The sequence below is a fragment of the Hippopotamus amphibius genome, chromosome 11, assembly GCF_030028045.1.
Source record: "Hippopotamus amphibius kiboko isolate mHipAmp2 chromosome 11, mHipAmp2.hap2, whole genome shotgun sequence".
NCBI lineage: Eukaryota > Metazoa > Chordata > Mammalia > Artiodactyla > Hippopotamidae > Hippopotamus > Hippopotamus amphibius.
The window spans coordinates 42,380,153-42,398,763 of record NC_080196.1 but is presented as its reverse complement, the minus strand read 5'-3'; the positions used below and the strand labels follow the sequence as shown (position 1 = coordinate 42,398,763).

The 18,611-nt window shown below is 59.0% G+C and overlaps 1 protein-coding gene across 3 annotated transcripts in view; it reads right to left on the bottom strand.

Moving 5' to 3' along the window:
• The window catches only part of GRM4 (glutamate metabotropic receptor 4), a 100,784-nt gene that overhangs the window by 54,703 nt on the left and 27,470 nt on the right, over positions 1 to 18,611 (bottom strand). For all 3 annotated transcript variants that reach the window (XM_057699493.1, XM_057699496.1, XM_057699497.1), the window contains exon 2: positions 8,729 to 8,945. In XM_057699493.1, coding sequence (XP_057555476.1) covers positions 8,729 to 8,945 — 217 coding nt within the window. The remainder of the gene's footprint in view (positions 1 to 8,728; positions 8,946 to 18,611) is intronic.

Sequence of the window (18,611 nt, the reverse complement as noted above, 5' to 3'; positions counted from 1 at the left end):
GACCCCATGGTGCCCAGACCTCCACGTGGTGAGGAGAGAAAAGCCAAGAGAGATGGGTGAGAGATGCAAAGACCCACACCATGGGGGACCTCCGAGGTCCCCTGACCCATCACCTTCATGTTGGTGATGAAGCTGAGGCTCAGAGAGGGAAAGTGACCAGCCTAGGGTCCCACAGCCACCCAGAGACAGAGCCAGACTAGAACTGGGTCCTGCCCCGCAATTCCCACTCCGATGAATAACGTGGACAGTGACACCGCCAGCAGCTTAGGGTTGAGGGCAGGGCCCAGACTGTGCTAGTGCTTTACATGTACTTAATGACCATGGCAGCCTAGAAGGGATGTGCCTTCCCCGCCCCCCACCCTCCCCAGCACTGTGCGGCTTGCGGGATCCCAGCTCCCTGACCAGGGATCGAACCTGGGTCTCCTGCAATGGAAGCGTGGAGTCCTAACCACTGGACCACCAGGGGAGTCTCAGAAAGTGCTATTAATATTCCCGTTTCATGAGACGGAGCCTGAGGCCCAGAGCCCCTAAATGACTGCTTAAGGTGGCACAGGTCATGGTGGCCAAGCCAGCATCTGGGCTCTTAAGCCCTCCACTCTACCGCATCATCCAGGGAGGAAAGGATTCAGAAGGCCAAAGCCACAAAGGGGCTGCAACCAGCAAAAGGAAACTTTTCTAGACCTGGCAGAAATCTTCAAACATGTTCCACAAAGAAGCCCCTTGAAAGAAAATGTTGCTTCCTGTCCAAGAGGGAAGGGATGCAATCTCAGAGCAAAAAGGGCTCCGTGTCTGTATCGTCTCCTTCCTCCTGTCAATCCTGTCAAGCTTAGAAGCACACTCGGAGAGGACTGTGTCCCCGTGGTGACAGGCCGGGGCGAACACATCAGAGATGAGTCAGAGAGAGAGGAAAAGTGGCCTGATGACACCCAACCCCTTGGACTCACAAAATCAAGAGGTGCCAGCACCGCACCGAAGGCCAGAGGGCAGAGAGATCAGAGCAGACAGTCGAAGTCCCTGCAGTAGGCCAGACAGCTCAGGGTTCATCTTCAAAGCGGGACAGAGACTGGCCTGGCAATCATCGAGCAGTCACACTGACGCCAGCACCTTGCCAATCTCCCACAGCAGCCAGGAGACCCAACTGGGGCATGGTGGGCCTCACGTCTCAGTACGGGGTACCCACACCAGGTCCACTGAATTTCCACCCACAGAGCAGTGACGGACAGACCAGGGGAGCAGAAAATGGGATTTGTCTCAAGTTGGGGGCAGGCTGGTTGATGAGCTAGAATGATGGGGACTGGCTCTGAGGCAGGGCCCACTCCCTTCCCACATCCTTGGAAAATGCATGGTGAGGGGGCAGTGCATGCGGGTCCCTGGGCTGTGAGGCCCCGAGGTCTCCCCCCAGGAAGATGCTACAAGCCATCCCGCTCTCTTATACACCAACCCCAAAGCCAGTGGCAGGACACCGCCCTGCTTCCATCTCCCCACCCCCTTGGCGAATCTCAATCACATTTCACCTAACTGAGAGTGAAAGGGTTGCATGCTCCAGGCTCTGTCCTCATACAATTGGCCCCAGTCATCCCTGAACCCAAAGACCAAGCCTGAAGTGACCTCATGATGAGCCTTTGCTTATGAGAAGGATGCCTGGAGTGAGGGGTCTCACACTAGGAGGACCCAGCCTGCTGGATGTCAGAGCTGGACCCTGCAGATGAGCGGACGCGCCCACTCCTGTTACAGATGAGAGGCGGAGGCCCCAGGAGGGCAGGGACGTGCCCAACGGCACAGGGCTGGTCATTTGTTCATCCTACAAACATCTGTTGAGGGCCCACTGTGTGCGAGGGATGGTGAGGGGCACAGAGCCAAGGGGGATCCTGCCCTCCCTGGCCGCAAGGGTCCCAGTCAAGTGGAAGAGAAAGAGGGGAAATTCAACAGGCACTGGGGCCGGGTTCCCAGGAGGCCAGCCCAGGGGAAGATCACACGCCTCCCTGGATAAGCAAGTCTGCAGGGAGGAGGGGCCTTGGCACCGAGCCATGATGGGCAGAGAAGACTCCCCAGGGCCCTTGGACATGGCAGGTGGACACAACCCCAAAGGCCAAAAAATTGTTAAATGCAGGATTGGACTGAAAGAAACCACTCAGCTCCATCTCACGTGGGTCCCCATCCCACGGCCACTAGGACCAGGCCAGCCCCTCACTGGGATCCCATCTGCCTGCTCACTCCTTCCTCCAGGCTCCTGCTCAAGCTGTTCCCCCACCTGGCATGCCCCTCCTTTCCTCTCCATTTGTCCAAGTACCCCTCCTCCAAGCCCTGCTGGACGGCCCATCTTTCTTAGCTGGGCCCCCTGCAACCCTGGAGTTTATCTCTTCACCTCAACACATGCATCATCATATCCTTTCATTCACTTATTCAGGAAAACTCTCCTGGACAGCTCCTGCAGGAGGGCAGGGTGCCAGATCTGGCTGGGCACTGCTCTTCCCATGCCCACTGAGAGCAGGCAGGGCCCACAGCCTCTCTCTTCTCCTCGCACAGGGGCTGGGTACCCAGTGGATGTGAAATAAATCCATGAAGTCCAGGCCAGTGGGAGAGTCGGGCAGGGTCTGGAAGGCTGAGCCTCTTCCCATTCCTGCACTCCAGGGCAGGCAGCCCCTCAGGACAAAGCATCCCAAAGCAGGCGCTGCGGTGGGAAGATTTTCTGTCCTCGATGAGTCAGGATAGGGTTGGGGGCAGCCAGGAGCTCAGAGCAGGGGGCAGGATCCCAGGGCAGCCTGACCCCAGAAGCCCGTGATCTGTCATCCTCAGTCTCTTCTTCTATAGAATGGGAGAACAACCTTTAAGGCCCAGGGTGGGAAGAAGGGCTAAAGAAGTGAGTAGTTGGCTGGATTTCATGATCACCCATCCCACAAACATTTACTGAGCGACTAATGTGTGCCAGGGACTGTGTGAGAGGCTGGGGAGGCACCAGAAAACAAAATAGGCAAAAAAAAAAAATCTCTGCTGTCATGGACCATAAACAAATAAAAACCTACTTGTCAGGACTTCCTAGGTGGTGCAGTGGGTAAGAATCCGCCTGCCAATGCAGGGGACACGGGTTCGAGCCCTGCCCCAGGAAGATACCACATGCCGTGGAGCAACTAAGCCCATGCGCCACAACTATTGAGTCTGTGCGCTCTAGAGCCCGTGAGCCACAACTATTGAGCCCATGTGCCGCAACTACTGAAGCCCACGTGCCTAGAGCCCATGCTCTGCAACAAGAAAGGCCACTGCAATGAGAAGCCCACGCACCACAACGAAGAGTAGCCCCCGCTCGCCGCAACTAGAGAAAGCCCGTGTGCAGCAATGAAGACCCAACACAACCAATAAAATAAATTAAAAAAAAAAAACCTACTTGTCAGTTGCTATAAAGAAAAACAGAGCAGGCAGCAGGGAATGGAGAGTAGTGGGCTGGGGACATGGTGGTCAGAGAGGCCGCTGTGAAGAGGGGACACCTGGGAAGGCAGCTGAGTGCACTGAGGATGCAGCCGCATGCACAGCCAGGGACAGAGCTTTCCCGGCAGAGGGAGCAGCTAGTGCAAAGGCCCTGAGGTGGGCTTATGCCTGGAGTGTTAGAGGAGCCGTGAGGAGGCTGGTGTGACTGGAGCAGAGCCTGAGAGGGGTGTGGAAGGAGACGAGGTCCTGGAGGGGAGGCAGCAGAAAGGGGAGCGGGCACTCTCAGTGTCCTTTCTTTGAGGTTTCTGGAACCTGGGGGTGCCCTGGGGCAAACCTCTCCTCTCGGGTCTCCAAGAAAGATGAGCAGGGCCAGCTCCTCCGGGGGGCACCGCTCTTTCCAGCTGGCCAAGCTCTTCCCCTCGTCCCCTGGGAGCCTCCGTTTACGGCCAGAGAAGCCGAGTCCCGAGAGGCCGCACAGCCAGCAGGATGAGGCACCCCAGCCTCGGGCCTCCCGCTGCCAGCCCTGCCAGTCTGACACACGGACAGAGGCCATCTACATGCAAGTCTGACGCTCGGCCCTGGGAGCTGGAGCTGGAGGTCAGACCAGCAACAGCTTGACTCACCAGCATCGCCAGAATACCAATGGGGGACACGGGGACACAGCAGGGAGATGAGGCTTTAGAATTTTCCACTATGCGAGGGACAGGACATCCTCCAAGGAGCAGGCCTGAGTCCCCCACGCCCCTTCCTGCCACATGCAGAAAGGCCATCTCATTCCCACCCTAGGAGTACAGGCCTAGATGTGCCCAGGGTGCTGGAATCACTCACTGGAGGGGACCAGAACCGGACTCCCAAGGTGACCCCATGGGGATGCCCCTGCCAAGAGCTGACCTGTGTCCTTCCTACCACGTGCACCAGAGATGGGGAGACCATGATGGATTCAAACCCCACTCCTGCTACCTTCCAGCTGTGTGGCCTCAGGGGAGTTACTTAACCTTTCTGAGCCTCAGTGCTGCCATCTGCATAATGGAGTTGTCTTGAAAGATAAATGAGTTAACATGCATGAAGCACATAAAGCAAGGTCTGGTCCACAGGAAGGCTCCGTAAATGCTACCAACTAACACCATCCATTCTCCTGTCACCCTGGGCTCTAACACGCGACACTTCCGTGTGACCTTAGACAGGCCGCTTGACTTCCCTGAGCCTTGGTTGTCCTCATCTGTGAAATGGAGCACTAGCACAAGTAAACTCAGACTCTCACAGGGCCCCACGAATACGCAAAGGCTGTGGGGGGTATAAAAGTTGATACTCCAGACCTCAGCCCCTGAGAGGGCCCAGGACAGCGGTGGGAGGCACCGAGGGAGGGGCCCATCCGTGCCACCCCCTCTAGCCTGTGTCTCCCTCCAAGGGTGACTCAATCACATTATCTCCAGAGCCCTGGTGGGCCTGCTCTGCATACCTAGTCCCAGGCCTGGCTGTGCCCCTCGCCTTTCCCTCGGGTAGCCTCCGCCTGGCAGGCAGGGGGGAGCCCTGCAGCCAGAAGGCAGCGCACGCCACACAGATGGCGGGTGCACCCCACACCTCACACAAGCACACACGTGCCCACGACCCGCCGCAGACACCAGGGCAGGCCCGCCAGGCGCACGTCCAGAAAGTCACATAGTGGACCCCTCCCACCCCCACTCCCACCCGCTCCCCGCCCCCCCCCACACGCCTGTCCTGGCTGCCTTTGGGGCTCACCCCACTGCCCTCTCACCGCCAGACCAGCTGTCCTATAAGAAGGCTGGCCTGGCTCCCGTGGTTTTGTTCCTCGTTCTGTCCCTGGACACTGCCTGTAGCCCCATGCATGGCCCAGCACAGCCCATGCAGGCCTTCCAGCACTCCCGGGCCTCCCAGGAGCGGCTTGCACCAGGCAGGGCTGGGGCCCAGGCAGCCAGACTCCTCATAGCATCCCTCTGATGTGCACTGCTGAGCACGCACCTCCATGGGTGGGGCGCACATTTCATTCTGATTAACAACCAGTTTTACCCCCATTTCACAGATGAGGAAACCAAAACTGAGAGAGGCTGAGTGACTTTCCAAGGATCACGTGGCCAGTGAGTGGCCAAGTCGGAGCCCAGGTCTGTCTGTCGAGGCCTGTTCCTTAGCCCTGCGCTGCCACCTCTGTGATGTGAGCTGGGGGAGACGGACAGCATGGGGTAGAAGCGCCTAGGTCTGACAGCCTGGCACCAAGTCCGGCGCCACCAGTGAGCCTGGGCAAGCCACTTCACACCTCTGAGCCTCAGTTTTCTCATCTGTAAAAGGGGGACGAAACACTGGGCCCACAAGATCGTCATCAGAATTCATGAAAATGCAGTGAGGGTGCCTGGCACAGCACAGGGTTCCTTCGAGGGCCACAGGACGGCCCAGGGCACGATCCATGTAACTGAGTGACGGGGATGGGAGAGCACTGCTGGTGTGGCCCTAAGGCTTTCTCTAAGTCCTGGGCCAATGGCTTGATCAGTGTGGGTGCTACCAGGAGCTCCCCACCCAGAGGACAGAGCGGGGTTCCAATCCCAGCTCCTCCGCATTCCGGCTGTGTGGCCTTAGGAAAGTGACCCATCCTCTCTGGCCTCAGTTTCCACATCTATAAAATGGGCACAATTATGCTCCCTGTAGGACCCGGAGCCCAGCACACAGCAGGCGCCCAGGACTAGCTGGCCGAGCTCTCACCAGGGCTCTGACGCGCACCCTCAGCCTGGCGAGCGTGCCGCCCCTCCCCCCCCAACCCCGACTGCCCTGTTCCCCGGCGCTCCTCTGAGCAACTCGAAGATGATTTATACTTCAGAGGACGAATCAATACAATATACGGTCAAAGACATCTTTAATCTTTCGCAGGGATTAGGCTACAAGGTACAGCGGCCCCTTTCTACTGGCCGCTCAATTCTGATTTCAATTTGGGCAGCTGGAGAGTGGCTTTCTCTCTCCTTTTCTTTTCCCTTGCCTAAAGACGGTTCTCCAAATCAAATTTCATTTAGCAGGCAGGGCAGGGAGACCTCGCTGCGCAGCCAGGGCCCCAGGGCTGCACACCCCGCGGGGACGTGCGGATGTAGGAGGTCCGGCCAGGTGGGAGGCCAGACCCTCAGCGACAGGACAGAGCGCAGCGGGCAGGGGCACTGTGAGGGGCGGCTGTGCCCCTGAGCTGGAGGCCCAGGCAGAGTAGCTGGTTCTCTTATTTTTCTAGAGTTCTTTTAAAAATCTTGAGTAGACTTTCTATTTTCTAAATACTCAATGCCTGATTAGATGCTTGCCGAAAATTCAAACAATAGCCTTAGCTTCAGCCAAAACGCAACGTCCAGACCTCACCCCAATCCCATGCCTCTCCCACACTTAACACACCAGCATGTGTCGCTCCAGGCCATGTGTGTGTGTGTGTGTGTGTGTGAGACTGTCATACCCCCATCCCTTGCACAGGGCTGGTCCACATGGGTCTCAGTTAATGTAGTGGGAAATGAGCAGAAGACAGTGACAAAAATACAAAGCCGTTAAGCCCTCTAGTCCTGGAGCCAGGCTGCCTGGGTTCAAATCCCTTCTCCACCTCTAACTTGCTCTATGACCTGGTGCCAAATATTAGTATTTGGTTTCTCTATGTCTCAGCTTCCCCCGCTGTAAAACAGGGGTACCTGCTTCAGGCAGGGCAGGTTACCCAGGACAGCAGCGTAAACAGGGGCTGAGCATGTGCCCGGCACACAGCGAGGGCGATGTGCGTACTGGGGGTGGCTTCCATGTCCCTACCGCAGGGATTGAACACAACTGAACACTAAGATTCTGGACCCCTCTCCCTGCCCCCACCCAGTATTTGTCCCCAGATCTGACAGAGTTTGCACCTGAAACAGAAAGGCAGTGGGCTTGTCTGGGGAAGGATTCAAGCCATCAAGGAGGAGAGGAGCCTGCAGGGCAGGATGGGTGGAGCCAGTACAGGGAGGGGCCCAAATCTGAGCAAAGGAAGAAAGGACTTGTGGGCAGCCTGGGGAAGGGGCTAGGGGGCTGGGGTCTGCAGGTGGGAGTGGGGTCTGTCCACCCCCTGTTTTCTTCCGTGGCGGCCCAGCTGCTGGAGCAGGGAGGGACGTGGAGCCGCAGCCATCAGTCAGCGCTGCCCCACGTCCGCCACCCGCCGCCCTCTCGGGCAGGTTACAAGCACCAGAGCTGCTCCGGCTGTACAATTAAAGGGGCTTATCTGAGATTTATAGCAGGATTATGCCCGCAGGGTATTACCAACGCCAGCCTCTGGACACTCTGTGGTCCTTACGAAAAGCAATTAGAGTCCCAGAGTTATCCGGCTATAAATATACAGACGCCATCCCCTAAGGTCGAGGGCACCCCAGTGAGCTATTTAGAGACAGGGCCTTGGGAGAGGCCAGGAGAGGAGGCAGAGGGGCCCTCTCTGTGGGGAGGTGGGTCTGCCAGGAGGAGAAGGGCCCCCTTGCTTCCCTCCACGCCCCACGCATGATGGGAGCCGTCCCTCTGCCCCACAGCCCTGAATCAGCTTGCCAGGGCTTGCCCAGGTGGCACCCCCACCCCAGGGCCTGTCTGTTGCCCTGGACACTCCCCCGTCACAGTCCCACACAGACCACCCTCCCTCAGCAGGGCCATCGGAAAGGACCAAGGACCAGCTCAGGCCTCTCACTGCTTGCTGATAACTAAAAGCTTTCTCACGTTGAGGACAGCAATTCAGGAATGCAGGGAGCACACTGGGGGCAGGGGGCCTGCGGTAAATGGGAAGGATCTGAGAAGAGCAAGTCGCTTTCCCATCCTTCCCCAAATCCCACCCAGGGGGCACCTACTTCACGCAGGCCAGCACAGCCCTACCCGCAGCCCCTGCCCCCCACCCCCACCGGATGGCTCAGTTTTAAGGATTCTGAAACCCCAATCCCTCAAACAAATCCTTGCTCCAAGAACCTGCTGGTCACCTGCTAGCTCCTAGGTCGCTGAGACCCCCTTGAACAAGGCCACCTCCAGCCCCACCTCCTTCTCCCCCTCTCTGCCTGAGGACAGGGGCTGCTCCATCAGCTCCCACGCCGGGAATGCTGACAGTCCCTCCATCTGCCTGGCCACGTCCACAAACGTCATTTACATCCACCCTCCACCCCCAGGAGTCACCTCACCGTCTGCCCACAAGGACACGGGCTCAGAGGAGAGACTCAGGCCCCCGGGGTGGGGCCGGGGCAGGAGAGCCCACGGCAGGACCCCTGGGCAGTGCTCGGCCACCACGCTGCGACATCCCCCCGCCCCCGAGCATGACCTTGCCGGCGGGCGCCAGACTCACCGTCCTCGCGGGACTTCTGGATGAAGGCCTCCACACCGCTCTCGCCGTAGCTGCCCTCCGAGGCCAGCGTGGACACGTAGTTCCACTTGAGGGTGCGCACGATGTCCACCATGGCCTGGGCCTGGTACGTGTCCGAGGGCACCACGCGGGAGAAGAAGTCGTAGCGGCTGTTGTCACTCAGGTCGGGGGCTGTGGAGGCGTAGCTGATCTGGGGGATCTGGGGGCGAGAGGGGCCGCTGATGGGGGCAGCTGGCACCCCACCCTGCCCGGCCAGTGCCAGCTTCTACACCCCAACCTGCCTCCCATCCCATGGCCTTGGGACCCTCCCAGCCCTTCCCACAGGCACTGCCTCCTCTTGTCCTGGGGGAGACCTCCGACATGGGCTGAATAGGTTCCAGCCCCACTTGACAGAGGAGGAAACTGAGGCCCAGAGAGGGTGGGCAAATGGTTAGTCAGCCCTGCCCCTGGCTCCACCCAGGCTCCCAATGCCTCCCACCCCCACTCAGCTCCCCCGATCCTGCCCCTCCCCACACCGCTCCCCAGCAAGAGTGAGGCTGGCATCAGGGTGAGAAGTGAGTGGCATGTCAGCATCAAGCCCTCCTCCTCCAGAAAGTCTCCCAGCCTGTCTCACCTGGGGCCTGTGGCCAGTGGTCCCTCAATAACACATACGTACACACCCAGAGTCACAGGGGATCACACACACACATGCACACACACGCATGCACACATGCACACACACGTGGGACCCTCTGGGTGCCTCAATTTACATGAAGAGCGGGAAGACCCCAGCTGGGGAGAATCCCCAGGTGGGTGAGGTGGTCGGCCTGGGGATGGAGCGGGGATGGGCATGAGGGTGGCGAGAGGGGTCTGAGGCTCATCTGGTCCACCCCCCGCCCCCAGGCAGCCTTTCCTGTCACCACCCAGCAGACCCCATCCCCACAGCTCCCTCTGGGCCCAGGCTCCTTCCTCCTGCCCACCTCAGAGGGGACAGAGCCCGGGTTCCAGTCCCCTCAGCCCCCGCCCCACCCCACAGACTGAATCCCAGAAGGCCAGAGAGAGTGGAGCCTCTGAGAGAACCTCTCTCCACAGCCTGGGACACGGGGCCTGCCCCGGGCCACAGCCCCTCACAGCCGTCTCCCCAGCTCCCCCAGTCACAGGACACGCCACACCTCCCACCTGGCCCCCCAGGCAACGGTGGGACACGGAGATCTCAAGCTGCCCTTCCCCCTGTGGTTGACATCCCCAAGAGACATGGAAGGGGCCGTGTGGACCCTCCGAAGCCCGCCTGCCTCCCCCACCCGCATGCCCCGTGCCCTCCCCACAGGGCCCTCGCCCGCCTCCCCCGCCCGCATGCCCCGTGCCCTCCCCACAGGGCCCTTGCCTGCCCCGGGCTCCCCAGGACCGGCCCGTGGCCCGTGCTCTCCACGCCCTGCCTTGGTCCACACTGACATGTATCCTTCCTGTGTGCCCTTTACCCTGCTCTCAGTTGTCCACAGTGACAGGGTGACGGGCAGGGCATCCTGATCTGGGCTGATGTCAAGTCAAAGATGGATTCCCTCTAAGGATCATTAAGATTCAATCCTGACAGAAAAAAATCAATGGCCACAACTTTAGCTCACGTGGCAACGGAGGGTGGGAAATTATTCTGGGAGCCGGAGGACTCGGGGAGCCCCCCGCCCATGGTTTGCCCACCCGGGCTCTGCCTAGGGTGTGCCTATGCCCAGGGACAGCGCGGGTCCACCTTCCCCCAGGGTACACACTCACCCTGCGCGGAAACTAAACCAGGGCAAAGCTGCCTCCCGGGAGCGAGCCGGGGCAGGAGGCGGGGCTGGGCAGGACCGTCCCCCTTAGACCCTTAGCATGTTTTCCATGTAGAACCACGCAAATATAGAAAGCACACCCCACTGGAATGTTCCAGAGCACATGCGTCCCTTTGCCTGCCTGAGTCAGCAGTGCCTGAAAACTAGCCCCGTCCGCTCGGCCCTGGCGAGCACATAGCACGAAAGCAGCACCCCCTACAATGCGGACTCTGGCTGGACATTTGATGATTAATTCAAAAAGTAGGGTTATTTTTGAGGGCTGATGATGGTGTTATAGTTGCAGGTCACCGGCTGGTTTTGGAGAATCCCTTAGAGGGTGCCTTCCCCACCTCAGCGCTATTAACACTTGCAGAGGAGAGTGCGGTGCGATTCTTTGCGGGGCGGTGGCGGGGGGGCGTCCTGTGCCTTGTGGGATGTTTAGCCGCACTCCTGCCCCCGACCCACTAGATGCCAGGAGCACACCCCTCCCCAAGCTGGGACAACCAAAAATCTCTCTAGACATTGCCAAATGTCCCCCGGGGGGGGGGCAAAACTGTCCCCAGCTGAGGCCCACCATTTCAGAGATATGTATCAAAATATTCAGGGATGAAGGGATATGGTGAGGCCTGGGATTTGCTTCAAAAGAATAGCCGTAGAAACATGTGGAAGAAGAAATAACATTGGCCAAGTGCGGACACCTGTTGAGTGCGGCGGACGTGAAGGCGCCGGCCCTGTTTGTTGTACTTTTGTGCGTGTCTGAAACGTCTGCATTTAAAAGTTTTTGACAATAAAATAAAACAAAATAAATGCCGCCCCAGGGGTCATCCCTCTGAAGAGAAACAACCTGAATCTGGAACAGACGATGGAGACGCGGGGCCATCACGGCAGTTCCCCGAGAGAAGACGGCTCTGCTTGGTTGTTCGCCAGCTCACATCTGCCGGCCCTGATCACACACCCAGAGATCCACTCGCCTCCTAATTAGAAGCAGCTTGTCTCCTATTTCTGATGTATTCTCCCAACACAGGGCCACAAGGTCGGAGTCAAAAGTGCCCACTCAGAGGAGGGCCAGGAGGTCCAGGGAGGTCTCAGGGCTGGTGGCAGAACAGGCCAGAGCCGCTCACACGAGGTGACTTCTCATCCCTCGGTCCTCCTTCCAAGCCACCTCCCCCCCTCCTCCAATCCAGAGACTCAGCCTGGACAGGGGCAGCGGATGGACAGGTGGCTGTCCCCATGTCAGGACTCAGAGCCTCCCCCAGTGAGCCCAGCCTCTGTCAGCGGCTTCAGACCCAGGCCCCGCCCCTGCCCACCCCATTCCCATAAAGGGTGGGAGGATCAAGTATGGGGTTGCCGCAGGGTGTGTGTGTCAGCCTGCAGGAGTGGTCAGGGCCCCTGATTTCAGGAGCCCAGGAGGGGCTCCTGCGCTGCCCCCTCCATTCCTGAGATCCTGGAACTGGGGCCCTGTCCTGAGATGATGGGGTGGGAGACAGCTTCCTGAACAGGGCCCAGGCGATAGGCCAGCATCCTCTTTCTGGTCCCCTCTGCCAGCTCCTCCCACTTCATCCCCTGCAGGCTCCCTCCTCAGCTCCAGGCCTTCCCAGGAGGATGGGTTCAAGCATCGATTTGGGAGCTAAACTACTCAGGTTCAAATTCCAGGTGTGCCACCCATCAGCTGGGAAACCTGGGGCGTTACTTCACCTCTCTGGGCCTCCGTGTCCTCCGCTGCAAGATGGGAATAATTCCAATCCCTTTCTCAAGGTTGCGAGGGCCACGTGGGGGAATTCACCGGAGGCGCTCAGGGTAGCGCCTGGCAGGCAGGCAGCACTCAAGAGTTGGCGCCGCTGGGCCTTATTATCCTCCCCCTGCACTTCCTCCCGGCACTCTCTCTCTCTCTGACCGTCCCCGGTGCCTCCCCTCCCACCCCCAGCTCTCTCTCTGTAGTCGCAGAGTTACTGCTTAGTGGGGACACCTTCCGGGGCTGGCAGGCCCCCCACGCTCGCCGCCCTCCCGTCCTCCCCCAGCCTGGAGTGGAGGGGCAGAGGCGAGGACCGCCCTGGGCGCCCCATGGGCAGGGGGACGGTCACGACCTGGACCAAGTGGGGCTCTGGAGCTCTCACTGTCCCCGCAGCCCAGCCTAGCGGCAGGCAGGTCCTGAATCAACATTCTTCTCAGAGAACATGTCTCTCCTTCACAATAGCCACGCCCACCCCGCCGCCAGCTCCTCCCTCTCCCTGCCTCCCTCCTACTGTCACCCAACACGCTGAGCACCTACTGTGTGTCAGGCACTGTTCTAGGCACTGGGGATGCCACACCTTCCTGCCGTGCCCCCACGGGGCAAGAGTCAGCAAGAAGCCAGATTCCAGCAGCACCTGACCAACCACGGCTGTCCTCCTCTGGGGCCATCTGTCCACCTGTTTCTCTTTCCTCTCTGCCTTCTTCCTCTGCCCACAAAGCCCATGAACTCATCTCCCCACATCCAAATCTTCCTGGTGTGTCAAGGCCCAGCTCAAGTGTCACCACCTCCAGGCAGCCCCCCAAGGAGCCCTCATCCTCCGGAGAGCCTGCTCAGACCTCCCACAGCACCAAGCTGCGCTGCTCCCAGGGCACTAAGCAGGTGTTAGGCATTTGGCCACCTAGCAATTCAACAAGCATTCTGAGGCGCCCGGCACTGGGCTGGGCAGGGACACTGGGGAGACACCAAGGGAAACTGGGCCCATCCCAAACCAACACTCACTGCACTCTAGGGGCACCCTGCAGAGGAGGCAGGTGGGACGCCCGTGAGTGGCACACAGTGTGTCTGCAGCTGGCACCCAGCAGAGAGCCTCACGCTTACAAAAGGACAAAAGGGGTGTGACAAAGGGGTACGGAGTACACGAGTAAATACTCTCTCTCTGACGCCTGGAGTGACAAGGAGGTCCCTGCCACGTGGGACAGACAAAAGCTGCTTCCAAGCTTGAGTAACAATGAAGATGAATGTCAGGTGCATGCCTGTGAGTGCGTGTGTGTGTGACATGCGCGCGTGCGAGCACGTGCTGGAACATATGCCCCGAGCACATGAGCACAGAACACACTCAGTGACTTATTCCTCTTGCCAACAGTCGCCGAGCACCAACAGCCTGCCAGGCACAGCTGTGAGAGCAGGGGTAGGCGGTGGGCCCTGCCCCGTGGGGCTCCCCATGTGGAGCAGGCGATAGAAAGGTGGTGCAGAGCTGGTAGATGGGGACAGAGGTCCAGGAGGAAAAAGACATAGGGCAGATGCAGGCGACTGTGAGGGAGAAGGCCCGGGGAAGCCTCTCTGGCAGGGTGACATTCCAGTCAAGACCCCAAGGAGGTGAAGGAGGCAGACTGGAGGTGTTTGAAGGAGGGCTTTACAGGCAGAGGGAACAATCAGCACAAAGGCCCACACACATGTATGTACGTACATGTGTGCAGGCGTGGAAGCATGTACGTGCACGTATGTCCACGCACATGCATGTGTTAGAACCTGAATCTGTTCTGAACCTGCCCCAGACCCGGCCAGCAGCCCTACACGCCCACCCGGGCACAGCGATGCTGCCTGGGATGCAGGTGGTGCCCCAGGTGCCAGCAGCTCAGGCTCTGGGTCACTGGCTCCCCAGCCAGCAGAATCTGAGGACGCCCTGAGAGCGGCTGGTCCCCATCGCACCCCATCCAGAGGAGGGTCGAGGATGAGTAAGCTGCCCAGCACTTCAGAGCCCCCCAAGGGCCCAGCCCCCATGGCCTCCAAAGGTCAGGGCTCTGCCAAGGCCAGTGTTTTGTTCACAGCAGTCAGGGGTGAAGCCCCTACCCTGACCCGTGCAAGGCCTGGGGAACCCCAAGTCAAGCAACTGGATGCTCAGGGCCATCACCACGGACACCTAGGGCCACCTGACAGGAACCCCCACCCTCTTCCTATGACCATAAGTGTTTAAAAGCCTCTCCTCCTCCCTCCTCTTCCCTAACCCTTGCCTCAGCACTCTCTGGAGCCAACCTGCCCACGGCTGTGCCACCCAGCTTTGCCATCCAGCTGTGCCACCTTAGGCAAGTGAGCATTCTCTCTGGGCCTCAGTTTCCACCCCATAAAGCAATCACAGTAACAACAGAGAGGACTGAACTAGTGAGAACACACACAGGGCTGAAAAACAGCAAATACTAGATACTGTTATTAGAGAGGAAGGCAAGACTGGGAATGTTGTGCCCATTTTTCACATGAGGAAACTGAGGCTTGGAGAGGTGAAAATACCCTCTGAGTATCAGAGCCAGAAGAAATCAGAAACAAGGCACAGACCCAGCTGCTCCGCCTCCCTGCTCACCATCCCCCAGTCCCGGCCTCGGGCCCTGCCCACCCTCCCAGCTGACTCTGCTCTTTAGGTGCCACCCAGGAGCCAGGCTGGGCAGCCACAGATTGAGGCTGGGATCCTGCAGCCCCTCTGGCCACCAGACTTCCCAGGCCAGGACCCAGGCGGACCTCGGGAACCCCCCCCCTGCCCCCGCCTGGTGCAGCCCCTCTCACTTGGGAAGCAGAGGACCCTGCGTGGGGCCAGTCAGACCCTGGGGTGGCTGCCTGCTCCTTGCCCTTCCGATCCTGGCTGCATCAGGCCTCGACTGCCCAGCTCTTAGCATCAGCTGTTTTCTTCGCAGATAAAAGGCAGCCAGCTTTTAGGTCCATGAAAGCTGCTCAGGCAGGAATGTATGGTTCAGAGAGCTGGCCAAGAGGGCAGAAGGTCAGCTTCCAAAGGCCCGGGGCGCCGTCCCCCACACGACCTCCCTCACTACCTGAGCCACGAGCCCTCTGCTGCAGAGACGGTGCCTGGGAGGAGCAGAGGTGCTGCCAGCCTGCCTCCCTCTCTCCCTGGGGCCTCAGGGGCAGAAGGGCATCTCACTGAGAGCCGAGCACACAGAAGGCACCCCCCACACCCTTGTGGGTTGGCAACCAGCTCCTCTCAGCCACGCGCTGAGGACATGTATTTAAATAACCCACCTTTAGAGAACCAGCCTGCTGCAAAGGAGGTGCTCAGGGTGAAATACCTCCAGGCTAAAGTGCGGGGTTGGAGAACCGGGATTCACTGGGGAGAGTCAGACTGTGGGCCCTGAGGAGAGGGCGGAGCCTGGCAGGGTAGGTCAAGGGTGTAGACAGATTGAAGAGGACAAATGGGGCAGTGCAAAGAGGGGGATCAGGGAGAGTTCCAGGTGGCTGGGAGGGGAGTCAGGTGAAGGGATTAGGGTACAGCAGAGGGGGTACAGCGGGAGGACCCAGCACGCAGAGGGGCACCTGCCCTCAGTCCTGATCTGGCCCATCTCTGCGAGGGACCCCAGGGCTCAAGAGCAGAGGAGCAGCCTTCCAAAGCCTGGAAAGTGGGGGATGCCCGGGGTGGGGGGCTGGGCTGGCTTCTGGGTGGTCTGCGGAAGGGCTGGGATGGGCCCCCGATGGAAGGAGCTCTGCCACCCGCCCTGGGCCTCAGCCCAGCCACACGCTGGGGCCCGCCCCTCAACAACAATCTTTCCCCACACCCACGTGGCCATTTGGGGGCCACCAGCCACTTCCCCACAGACCCTGTGGGAATTCAGGCCAGGCCAGCCTGGGCGACACTTCAGGACGCCGTCAATAATCAGATCTCATTACCCTGCGGACACAGCACAGCTGCCGGCTCTGGAGCCCAAACATCTGGTCGCTGGGGGCCAGGCCACGTGCCCCGGCCTGGCTGGGCCCGCCGACCTGCACCCCAGCGCCATCCATCAGCCTGCCCGGCCCACCCTGGGAGCCCTGACTCGGCCTTCTGTCTCTCGTGCCGCCCAGGGCACTCGGCCTCCCTGGCTCTGCCCCCTCCCCAGGCCTGGAGACAGGGTGGCCTCCTCTGTCTTGGTCACATGGTCCCCTTAGGCCAGGAGTCTTTCCCCTCCTTGACTGAGAAATGGACATCAGTCTGCAAGGCTGCAAGTGCTATCTTAAAAAACAGTAAAATCTGCCCACAAAGCCATGTGGTCCCTTCTCCTGGGCTGCTCTGTGGCCACCAGCCTCCTCGCCCCCCACAGGCTCCCAAGCCCACCCACAAGCCTCGGAAACTCTGTTGATTCCATCATGAATTCACTCACTCAGTGCTTCCCTGAGCACCTGCTGAGCTCCCTGCACAATCTTTGGCACTGGGGCAAACACACAGAGCCCAATCCCCGCCTTCATGGAGCCGACATTCCAGTGGGAGAGAGGATGCTAAATGAGCCTACGTGTGACTAACGTGGGTGCTGGTCCTCAGTGACGCGTCCAGCTCCCTGAGTTCCTGGCAGCTGGCAAAATCCAACAACCTGCCCCTCATACTTGGCCAGGGCCACCTGACATGATCTGGCCAGCGAGCTGGGAGCAGAAAATGCTACCATTTCGGGGCCAGAGCATCTCATTGCCATTGTGAGACCCTACAGCGTACATGGTCGCTCCCCTACCGTGACCAGCAACGTTCCAAGCCAGCCTGGTCCCTGAGGTGGGCAGAGCACTCAGCCACCACGTGGACAGGTAACAAAGCAAGTATCCAGTGTACGTATTTTAAGCCACAGAGATGCAGGGGCTGTTTGTTCCTGCAGCATCTCCTTCCTGATGCTGACGGACATGGAGGGTGTAAGCTCTAGCTCCAGGAAAGCAAGGAATGAGTCTTATTTATCTCCACCTCAAGAGCCTGGATGTGTCAGGTTCACACTCATCACAGGCTGGCTTGGGCTGAACTGAATTAAATTCACACACACAGGGACTTCCCTGGTGGCGCAGTGGTTAAGAATCCGCCTGCCAACACAGGGGACACAGGCCGAGCCCTGGTCTGAGAAGATCCCACATGCTGTGGAGCAACTAAGCCCGTGCGCCACAGCTACTGAGCCTGTGCTCTAGAGCCCACAAGCCACAACTACTGAAGCCCACGCACCTAGAGCGTGTGCTCCGCAACAAGAGAAGCCACCGCACTGAGAAGCCCGTGCACCACAATGAAGAGAAGCCCCCGCTCGCCACGCGTGCAGCAACGAAGACCCAACGCAGCCAGTACATAAATATATTTAAAATCCACACATACACGTGCACATGTAATCATCATTATCCTGAGAATGAGCATTTATTGAGTGCTTACTGTGTGCCAAGAACTGTGCAAGGTGGTTTTCTATGACTAACACCTTTAACCTTACAATAACCATATGAAGTAGGCCCTTTTATTCTCCCCATTTTCCCAAAACTTAGGTAAGTTGCCCAAGGGCACACACAGAGGTTAAGTAACTTGCCCAAGGGCACACAGCTAGTGGCTGAGCCATGATTTGAACCCAGAGAGATGAGCTCCAGAGCCCATTTTACTGTCATGTAAAACTTCAGCCTCCCCCTTTCACAAGTGGGCTTACACATACATGTAGAACACACACACAGAGTCTGAGAGCGGCCGTGGTAGCTCCAGTGACAAGGAGGGCCCCCCACATCGCCTGTGGCCGCAGCAGGGAGAACCAGTCCCACTCCCCCCCGTGCTCAGCCACCACCTGCACTCCTGGCTGTCACACTACAGGCTGAAGTGGTCCATCTGACCCCATCACGAAGGATCGGGCAGGGGTCGGGCCAGGCGCCCCAGAGGGTTCTGTAAATGGCTCTACTTTGAGCAACAGCTAATTTCTACACATAATCATTAATTTCATGCTTACCATATGCAAACCCCTGTCTCCCAGACGAGATGAATTGATTTAATTAGAAATTCCATCATCAAGCCTTTGGGATCCAAGCTTTTAATTAGGATCACCAACCCCACCCATGGCTGCCAGAGAGCGGGTTCGTGGCCCCTCACTCCCCCCGAGGCCCCAGGCACAGCCAGCATGTGTAGGTCCCTCCACTGCCACCAGGGTCCCCCTGGCCAGGTCAGGGCCCCTCACCAGGACCCTCACCCACCTCCCACCCCTACAGCGTGGCCCCACAGACACAAGGGGCCTCTTCTTCCTCTGGCATCATAATGGGGAAATAGTTTGGGAACAGTCATCTGGCAGCTGGAAAGACTGAAATGTTTAAGGTGGCAGAAGACAGGAAAGATAACAGCCCTCCCCTGTTCCTGCGAAATTCACACACCAGCCTTCTTCTGGGAGCC